Below are 10,158 nucleotides of genomic sequence, written 5' to 3'. Positions count from 1 at the left end.
AAAAGAGGAAGATGAGTTTTTGAGGGTAGGAGCCCCCAATCTTCTCAGGTGGCCGGCACCTGAATAAGCCTCTTCTCACTAGCACCTGTGTCATGTCATTGGTTTTCATGGTGACAGGCAGCCAGACCTGCAGTCATTTTTCCAGTTTCATGTTCATCTGCAGGGTAAATCCTAGAAGTGAAATTGCTGGACCAAAGGGGATATGCATTTGTCATTTTCATGGTTGTTATAAAATTCTCCTCTGTAGTAGTTGTACCAATTTACACTCCCACCTGTAATGCTTAAGAGTGGAGGTCTTCCTACAGTGTTGCTATGGAACTTTTGTCATTTGTAATCTGAATAAACATTGGTACACAAAGAGCTGTTAATCCATCTTACTATAAGCAATATTGAACACCTTTTTCTGTCCAAGCTCTAACAGTATTTCTTTTTTTTTTTCCCCACTTTAACTGGCTTTTAATTAACCAAAATTCCAATTAACCAGATTTCCATAAATCCTTCACACAGTCATTCTTAAATCCAAATTAGTCTGCTCCATTCTACTACCCGTTTCTCTTCCAAGTTTATTATGACAAAAATGCCTTTTGACTTAATATGTTATCATAATTTGAAAAAGACAATAGCTTTTAACATTAGCTATCAGATGTAAGCAAGTTATTCTTCTCTTCAATATCCAAATGTGTAAAATAAGGATAAACAATCTCTCTCAAGATTGAAAAGATTAAAGTACATGGAAACATAGTTAACTACCACAAAATGCAATAAGCATTTGTGTGTGTTGTTTGTTTGTTTGGTTTTTTTTTGGGGGGGTTCCGAAGCTGGAAACGGGGAGAGACAGTCAGACTCCCGCATGCGCCCGACCCGGATCCACCGGGCACGCCCACCAGGGGGCGATGTTCTGCCTCTGTGGTGCGTCGCTCTGTTGCGACCAGAGCCACTCTAGCGCCTGGGGCAGAGGCCAAGGAGCCATCCCCAGCGCCTGGGCCATCTTTGCTCCAATGGAGCCTCGCTGCGGGAAGGGAAGAGAGAGACAGAGAGGAAGGAGAGGGGGAGGGGTGGAGAGGCAGATGGGTGCCTCTCCTGTGTGCCCTGGCCGGGAATCGAACCCGGGACCCCTTGCACGCCAGGCCGACGCTCTACCACTGAGCCAACCGGCCAGGGCCGAGTATTTCCTTTTTTGTTGACAGACTGTTAACACATTTTTGTTGGATTTTTGCCTATTGTTTTGTTAAATTTTTGTTTCTGTTTTTTTTTTTTAATGTTTTGAGGAAACTCTTTACATACTAAGCAAATTCTTCCTTCGTCTGAAATACAAGTTACAACAGCTGCTTTTCCCCTGGCTTGGTTTTGTGTTTTGACTTTGCTTCCGGTGACTTCTGTAATCTTGAAGGTTCTCTCCTGACATATTTATTCTTACACCTCCATGCCTTTGTTCACACCAGTCCCTCCACCGATAGGGAGTGCCTTTGTCTTTGTTTTCTATGTGGGGGACTGCTGCTCATCTTTTTAGGCCTGACTCATCTGTTGCCCTCTGTGACACTCTGTCCTTCACAGCAGATCTGTCATGCTCCCTGACTGCTCCTGTCCTACCGGGTCACCTCTACTTGTCATGTTGCCCTCATTTTGCTTGTGTATCTCTGCCTCTCATGTCTAACTGGGAATGCCTTACCTTTCTTGCTTCTGTGCTTCCCACCCCTAGAACTAGTCTATAGCATTTGCTTAATAAATGTTTGTTGAATAAATGAATAGAGAAATTATCGGCAGCCATTTCCACGACCTCAGTCCCTATAATGCTTTGGCTGATCTTGTTTTCAGATAAACGTTCTGTACTAAATATCATTTTGTTGAAAAAGAGAAACAAAGGGGGTGAGTGGGAGGTGGCTCTGCTGCTCAGGGATGTTTCCAGGTACTCGGGGCACTCACTGAGAGCAGGCGGTCAGCTCCCATCTTCTGTGTCAGAGCCAAGAAAAGTCAATTACGGCATAGAAACAATTTTATTTTTCAGTGAAATTTATTTCAGAATTATTTCAGACTCATTTAGAATTATTCCTATTAAAATAATCTGAGCTGCCTGACCTGTGGTGGCACAATGGATAAAGCATCAACCTGGATCCCTGAGGTTGTTGATTCGAAACCCTAGGCTTGTGTGGTCAAGGCAAATATGGAAGCTGATGCTTCCTTTTCCTCCCCCACCCTCTAAAAATGAATAAATAAAATCCTAAAATAATAAAATGAAATCTGAGCTTATTCAACCAGGTGAAAGGATTTGATATAGAGACAGCACACTCATTCAAATTAAATTGGTTCCTTAGATATTGAAGACTGGGCTCTTTTGCAGGAACTGCCATTTTTTGATCCCCTTGAACTAAATTAAATAGATCATTAATTTATCATTAATAAATAAATAAATAAATAGATAGTTTAGATAGTTGCTCATTGGAAGCTAAGTGCAAAGGCCAGAGGGTTTCTTTGAACGGGATGTGAAGGTTGGCTTTGTGTAAGCAGAGAGACGAGAGAGGCCTGGGGCTGAGAATTGGTACAGGGAGGAGGGGGCTTCTTCTGGCTGGTCTCCTTAGCATTAATGTGGGGGAGGGCGTTGACTAGACAACAGTGAAGTGCAATCCGCCTGCGTGCTCAAACCCTTCTGCAGCCCTTGGGGTTACTTAACACATGTGGGCCCTCTGGGTCCAGGGCTCTTCATTGAGACAAGTATTCCAAGGTGAAGTCAGTTATATCTTGACCACCTCTTCTATTTCCTAGGAAGACGGGAGTCTGTTCTGCTTGTGAAGTGCTGATGTACCAGTTGGGGTACAGGGCAGACTCAAATTCTACCTTGTTCCTATTTTCTATCTTGTTGAAGATAAATCGCTTTTCCTTAGTCTTTAACTTATGTTCGGGTTCTACTGTCTGCAACAAAACAGAAGAAAAATGCCTGTGAAGGAAGGAACAAAGACACTTTGGTAGAGCTATTCTCTGGGTCAGTTAGACAGGAAACTGAAGAGCCAGGACCAGGAGCCAGACTCCTGAGCTATCTTTGTGAACCCAACTTCCCCTGTGGTGGCTGAATCAGGAGCTCTTACCCTTTTCTGAAACTGAGTGTCAAATGGTAAGGAGAATAGTATAGGTAGGCATTTTAAAAAATGAAAATTAGGTTAATCTTTTAGGAGTACTTAGTTTCTAGGGACTTCTGCTGTACTTTTTTGTAATGGCTTTGGCTAGAATGACCTCAACTTGGAGATGAAGCTTCTGCTGGGAAAGCTGGGGAGTGGGAGGGATTGTGATTTGGGGAGTGAAGTGGAGATGACAACAGGTGACAGGTCTTTTGAATTTATTTATTTTTTCTTTTGAATTTATTAATTGCCCAAAGTGTCATCTGTCAAATGAAGCAGCACTGCCTAATCTATTGGGTGGTGACAGGGCAAAACATCAGCAAAATGATTTAATTCTCTGCAGTGGAAGTGAATATTTTGTGCATTTAACAATTACATTAAATTTATTTATGTTTGTGCACAATTGTCAAATAGATCTGCTCCCAGGTTTTCTGGGGAAGAAGGTGATTGTCTTAGAAGTCAGTGACAGCTAGTGTGTTTCAGAGGAGCTGAGAAGGGCCTTCAGCCTCTGGTTCTCACTTACCTCCAGATACAAGGTGGGCTTGTCCTTCATTACACAAGACAGGTACAGGTTCTTTTCCTTGATGCCCAAGGTCACAGGTATCTTGTTACTTTCTTCTCCTGGCACTAATCTCATGGAGAACACCACTAGGGAAAGAAGAGAGGCCTTGTGGTCAGGGATGCTCAGCCCCAAACCCAGGACCCGTACAATTTAGCCTTCTTTGTAGGAACCTTCTTATGGATTCTCATAGACTGTAGCAGGCTCATTTGATTTATTCCAGTTTTTCCCAGAGAAGGTCTGGTGGCTTCACAAAGCCTCATCACAGTGGCAATGAAGAGTTAGGGGGTCTAACCATCTTGTCTCTGGCCAGCGATGGACCTCTCCTCATAATCAGAAAATCATCTGATCAATATGGTAGGAAAGGAAAGCAGTCAAGCTGGGCTCCCCCCCAAAATCAGGCACAAGTCTGTTTTAAGAATGTAGACCAACAAGTGGGAGAAACTTGGGCAAAGAGAGGTTTAGCTGGGAAAAGTGGTTGCAAAGATAGACATTTATTTTAATCTTTCTTAGTCACAACTGTATCATCTGGAGGCCCCTCGGGCACGCTCACGATGCAGTTCTGACAGAAAAGGATCGTCTTGGCTTGGCTGAGAGCAGGAAGCTTCCCCCAGTGGTGATGCTCTCCAAGGTCAGCAGCCCTGGAAGAGAATAGGCTGCTCCTTTCAGCTGCTCTCTTGGCCACATCCCTCCACACGGATTCCACCACGGGGTCAGGGTGTCAGGCAGACCCCACAACTAATGAGCTCCCCAGACTTGGAAGATATGCCAGTTACAGCACAGAGATAACATTTCCTGCTTGTCAGGGAACTTTCCCTGGAAGGACCTATCTGGTGTCATGTGGGAAATGTGTTAGGGCACAGGGGCAGGACTGGGAATGGAGATGGGCACAGTATCTCTTCACCATTCTACTTTCAACCTCAACAACAGGAAAAAAGAACCCACAGGAAGTTAGGTCACGTCCATCAAGTAACCCCTTTCTAATGAAAGCGCTGACATTGTACTCTCATTAAATGACTTGGCCGGACCATGGTCCTCTGTGTGCTTGAGCAGTCCGATCTCTCAGTTACATCTCTTGCAGGAAAATAAGTGTACTAAGGGAATTAACCTGGTGTCATTGCTGGGACCCAGATGAAAAGCTTATATATTTTTTATAACATTTTTTTCACTGATATTGATAATTTGCCTTAATGTTCTACTTTGTTGAAAATGTCAGGATGCCAAGAGAGGGATCAAGATGTCCCAGTTACCTTGTTGGTGCATGTCCTGTCTGTTGAGGTAAAGAGCCTGCAGCTCATGCGGTCCACACAGCACCAGGGGTTTTTGGTTTCTGTCCCAGAGTCTGCACTTATGCGATAGGAAGGCTGCATCACTCACACAATTGTCTTCCCACGTGCAGTCGATGGGTTCTGAAATGTGGAGCACATGCATTGTTTAGGTAGAAAACAAGAAGGGCAGGCTTGATGAGGGGAGTTGAGCTTGTTGGAGGACATGCACAGTTCAAGAAATTGGAACACGGTGGGGAGGAAGTAGGGATGGGTAAGAACATCGGATGTGGCACCATAAGAGATGGGTTCAAGTTTCAGTGCTATTGCTTGCTATGGATGAGCAATAGAGTGACATGTAAAATGGTGATCCAATAATACTGGCCCAACAAGATGTGAGATGTGCAGGAGATAATGTAAGAGTAAGGACCTTGAGAATGATGGAGTGATTTGCAAATATGAATAGTTACTAAGGTCTTATTTAAAGAATAGTTTCAACTAAAGAGACAATCAGTTTTGTGTCTAGGTTTCTCTGTTTTCCTCTCATTGATGAGCCTAGTACTTTAAAGGATACTGATGAAAGAATGTTCAAATCTGTAGAAAGCTTTATAAGAATTTATCTAAACCAAGAATTTGAGGACATGCCCAGAAGCAAGATAACAACAGATTGAGAAAATGCTCCAGAGAATGACAGTTTTGCAGTTCATTTTATACATTAGAATTAAAGGGCCTTTGAGTTTCTCCTTTTATGTTAATTTCAATTTTCTCTTAATGTATTGGTAAGAACAAGGGGAAATGTCTTCATGGAATCCTCAGAACAGCTCTATGCTTGCTTCTGTTTCTCTTCTTTTTCTAAATCTCATTTCAGTTTTCTACAATCCTTCTTAAAATGACCTGGATTTTTACCACAAAAGCAGACCCCTTTTTCCCCTTATCTAAAAGACCTTTGGGGAGGTCTGACCTGATTGCTTAATTGCTGGAGTTGTAAATTCATAATTTTAGTACCTTTGTCTTTTTATTTTCTATTTCTATTTTTTCTCTTTTCTTTCTTTTTTCCTTCCTTCCTTCCTTCCTTCCTTCCTTCCTTCCTTCCTTCCTTCCTTCCTTCCTTCCTTCCTTCCTTCCTTCCTTCCTTCCTTCCCTCCTCCCTTCCCTCCTTTCTTTCTCTTTCTTTCTTTCTTTCTTTCTTTCTTTCTTTCTTTCTTTCTTTCTTTCTTTCTTTTTCTTTCTTTCTTCTTATAGTTTTAGTTAATTGATCAGCCAACTTCCTAGTTTCATATGTTCTAACAGTCAAATCAAATTCCTCTGTGAACCCAACAGGGTCTTGGTGAGGATCAGAGAAATCTTTAGTTAGAGTCCTTAATTCTGTTCTAGTTGAAGGAATGTATACAACTGCTGGTTTACCTGCCTGTCCTGGATTTTCCCTAAAAGGAGCTACCAATATTTCTGGCTTTCCTAGTTTATCCTGGTCTGGCTTTCTAGTCTCAGTTTCCTCTAGGCCAGTGTTTTCTAACCATCGGTCTGTAGACTGGTGGTCTGTAGACTCGTCTGCCAGGAATTTTGTGGCAGTCCGTGAAAGAATTAACCATCCTGACGTTGTATGAAGATCATAGACCCAATGATCTTAGTTGAATTTGCTTATATTCAGGGTGATTTCTGCCAAAATAATTTTCCTATTTTCACTTGTTCCTAAGTATAAGAAGATTGAAATTCATTGGTGGTAGATTATGGGGTCAGGAGAAAGCAAAATGCAGAAATCTCTAGGACTGGACCAAAAACAAAACGGAAAGACACATTTTACATTGGTGGGCACAGCATAGTTAATAATTCACATTTACAGCATACAGAGACATAGAGATGTATGAGGGGGACAAGATGACAATGAGGGGTTCTGTGATCTCATGCTTTGGTGCCTGCAGTTGTGCCTCCAAAAGGTAGGAAAAGAAAATTACTCTGACATTTCAAAATGTGTTCTGCTAGAAGCATAAGAACAAAGGACTGGGCTCCATAAGCAAAGAGGGAAGTTGCTAAGGAAGCTACAGACCTAGGACTTGATGAAGTGCCATGACCTACCCAGTTAGGGATTTGTAATCAGACCACCCTAGATGGTTACTCTGAGTTACCACGCTTTCCAGGTCTGACATGTGACCCCTGAGCTTGTCAGGTCTACTGTGTCACCCCTTTTAATTCACAAGGGTTTCAGCTTCGGGGGAAGTTTAATTGACCATTGACTTATGGATGCTGAGAAGGAAGTAATGGAGATCTCTTGTCTGCCCTTAGCTCTCATTAGGTACCTTCTGCAAAGATGAAGAAAAAGAGGCTCCTCAGGTCGTTCTCCAGGAAGGTCTCTGAGCAGACATTGGGGATTTTCTTCAGCTTCTCCGCAGCGACAATGACTGACACGCCCTGCCTGAACCTCGTGTTGCAGAGCTGGTGGGAGACTTTCAGCTGGATGCTCTCATTCCCCAGGGAGCTGAGGGCCAGGTCTTGAAAGGAGCACTATGGAAAGACCAAGGAAGTGAGTGTGCTAGGGTCGGGCCAGAGAACTCCCTTTTGTCATCAGAGAGGCAGAAGGGGCCTTAGAGATAACTGAGCTTCTAACAATAAAATCTCATCTCTCTAAACCAAGAAAGGTTAAGTGGCTTACCCACGGGTATGTGGCAGGCTAGAGGCCAGAATTTGGGCTTTCTGATGCCCAATATGGTATTCTTTTGGAGCAAATCCCATTTGTAGTTTGTGTATCTTTTTTATACCTTCTCCACTAACCATGAACTTCTGCCTTCTTAAACTTTATACCTTGTTATATCTCTAATGCTCTAACACTATGCATTTAAATTTTTTTGTCAGTGATGACCTATAATATTTTCTATACACTTACACTCACTCAACAAGTTTCTAATTATTTTAAGTAAGTTCTCTCCCCCCACCACCACCCCGCCCCAGAATGCTATTTCATAAGCATTCAGCAAATAAATTAAAAGTGGTTACTATTTGTGAAGTATGTTTCCACTTTGCCATTCATTACTCAGAGAAACTGTGTACCTGTATTAAGGTTATCCTGAGGCGTGACAACGGTTTAAAAGCTTGAGAGACAGTTAAAGAGACTTCTCATGGCAAAGGGGAACGCTGACTATAAGACAAATTCCTGCCCAGAGCGCAGGCTCCACTGACAGAGCCAGGCTGCTGGGAGAAACAGAGGGCCAGACAGAGAAACCACACCCTGCTATGGGCAGGATTAAACCAGTTATGCTGGTTTTAAAACATTTTGGGTGAGGCCTTAAAATGTAGAATTACATGTCCAAGGTCAAACACCAAGTGATTGATTTTCTCTCAACTCCCAATTCATCTTTTTGTTTATAACATCCACATCTTGTTGTCATAAACTCCACTCCAGGGAGAAAAACATGATTCCACCTTAAAAGGGGACACAGTAACTCTCAAGGTCATCTCCTCTGGGCCTCAGAACTTGGCTACCATGAGTAATGTAGGCTGAGCCCCTTTCCTAAAAGGAGAATCAAGGTTGCATGGAAGCTTTGGCCATCTTTCTGATACTACATAGCAAACCTTATCACTGCTGTCATCCCTCCCCCTTCTGCGAGCCTGGTGCCATCACCATGCCTTAGTGAGTGGCTGTGTGGCGTGGGAGCCACACTGCGGCCAGGTCTGCATGCAGTGTAGCCTGCACCTGTCTTACTGGAAGACCTGTAAGTCATTCCATCACAACATACCACAGAATCCAGGTGGCCCAGAACCTTTTTCCTTGAACCTTTCCCAGGTCAGTACCCCTCCATGAGTTGGACACTAAGCTCATAGTCTCACCTTAGTCTGTTGGGGGCCATCAACCTCAAAGAACAGGTCATTTTCGTTGTCACTGTAATAAAAACAGAAACACTGCTTAATTATCTCTCCCAGACACGTTTATTTTCCTTCCTGCAAACAGTCTTCACTGTTAATAGGAAATTACAAGCAGCGCACCCCTAAATGCTGCTGGGAGCTGGCAAGTTTCATGGCGAGATGCTTGGAGCTCACAGGAGGCAGGGCAGGCCTGGACTCCTAGTGGGATCCTGGGACCTAATGTCTAGCACCGTTAAAATCTAAGCTTTCCCTCTCCTGAAGTCAGGCTTTGCCAAGAGGTCCCTTGGACCATCCCATCCACTTGGCATCTTTTCTTGCTTGCCATCTGCAGGAAGCCCCTGCAGCAGCACCAGGGATAACTGTGGATCCTAAGGCTGGACTTGTTGCACGAAATCAGTGTTTAAACCAAGTTAATTTAGACCCCTGCTTGCCACTGAAAGGGACAGTTTGGGGGACAAATCTGGTCTCCACACACAGACAGCACTTCACTCTGGAAAGGCGAGCCCTGTTTGCATTCCCGGTCTGTCTCCCCACTGACCTGTAGTAAGCCATCACTTCATTGTTCAGTTCAGGTACTGCTGCCATGGCTGCTTCAAGAACCTGTGTAAACAGGGGAAAACGAGTAACCCTTACCATGCCAGGTCCCACCGAGTAAGGGCTGCCTTTATGGGTGAGTTTCCCTCAGCACCCAGTACATAGCTAGCCTGCAAGGAAACAATCTTTAAAAGAACAAACAAATGCATAAAAGAGCCTCCTCCTTTTGTCTCCAGAGGGAAACATTTACTAAACCAAACTCAAATCAAGAGATCTGGAACAGGGGCTTTGACACTGACCTCTTAGGTATCAGCAGTGTGCATTTCCAGAATATTTCTTAAGTCATAGCATAACAGTACACATAGCATTTGTGCAAAAAAGTCCAGCCTTCAGGCAGCAAGGGAGAGAGGGAGAGAGGGAGAGAGGGAGAGGAGGAGACAGAGAGAGGGGGAGACAGAGAGACGCCCTTAGGATCTCGTCATAAAAAATGAGTTAATTAAAGTCATACCTGAGCAGTGAAGACTGGCTGGAGAGAACAGAGTTCTGGAATAGCTTGTGTGCTTCACAGAGGAGGTATGTCTGCCAGTTTCTCCTTCACTCTTTTATGGCCTTCAAAAGCAGAAGTGGGAAAATGAGAAATTTCCCAGCTGGTTTCACAACCAAGTTAAAAAACACACACACACACAAAGAAGAGGATGAACGGTAACTTCTGGGAGAAGGTAAACTGCAATAATTCTCTCATGGAAGGTCAAGTGGCAGTGAGCTGAGACATTATGCACACACATCATCATGCAAATAAACATCATCTTCCATGACCATTATGCAGATCATGTCA

The 10,158-nt window shown here is 43.5% G+C and overlaps 1 protein-coding gene across 1 annotated transcript; it reads right to left on the bottom strand.

The window, feature by feature from the left end:
• Nucleotides 1-1,992: 1,992 nt before the first annotated feature.
• On the bottom strand, nt 1,993-9,916 carry IL1B (interleukin 1 beta). Its single transcript, XM_066372328.1, has 7 exons — nt 9,832-9,916; nt 9,328-9,389; nt 8,754-8,805; nt 7,229-7,433; nt 4,920-5,078; nt 3,634-3,758; nt 1,993-2,907 (listed from the first exon to the last, which is right to left on the bottom strand). Exons 2-7 carry the CDS (start codon nt 9,372-9,374, stop codon nt 2,698-2,700), a joined length of 798 nt encoding a protein of 265 aa, XP_066228425.1. The 5' UTR covers nt 9,375-9,389; nt 9,832-9,916; the 3' UTR covers nt 1,993-2,697.
• Nucleotides 9,917-10,158: the final 242 nt, after the last annotated feature.

This window comes from Saccopteryx leptura, chromosome 3 (genome assembly GCF_036850995.1).
Source record: "Saccopteryx leptura isolate mSacLep1 chromosome 3, mSacLep1_pri_phased_curated, whole genome shotgun sequence".
In the NCBI taxonomy this organism is placed as follows: Eukaryota; Metazoa; Chordata; class Mammalia; order Chiroptera; family Emballonuridae; genus Saccopteryx; species Saccopteryx leptura.
This window is presented reverse-complemented; position numbering and strand designations above follow the sequence as displayed.

Excerpts from the sequence above, each read along its gene's own strand:
- IL1B (XM_066372328.1), bottom strand. The coding sequence starts at position 9,374 with ATGGCAGCAGTACCTGAACTGAACAATGAAGTGATGGCTTACTACAG. Across the intron at positions 5,079-7,228 it reads TTTCTTCATCTTTGCAGAAG|AACCCATCGACTGCACGTGG; the intron begins GTACCTAATGAG and ends TCCACATTTCAG. Across the intron at positions 3,759-4,919 it reads ACAGGACATGCACCAACAAG|TGGTGTTCTCCATGAGATTA; the intron begins GTAACTGGGACA and ends TTCTTTCCCTAG.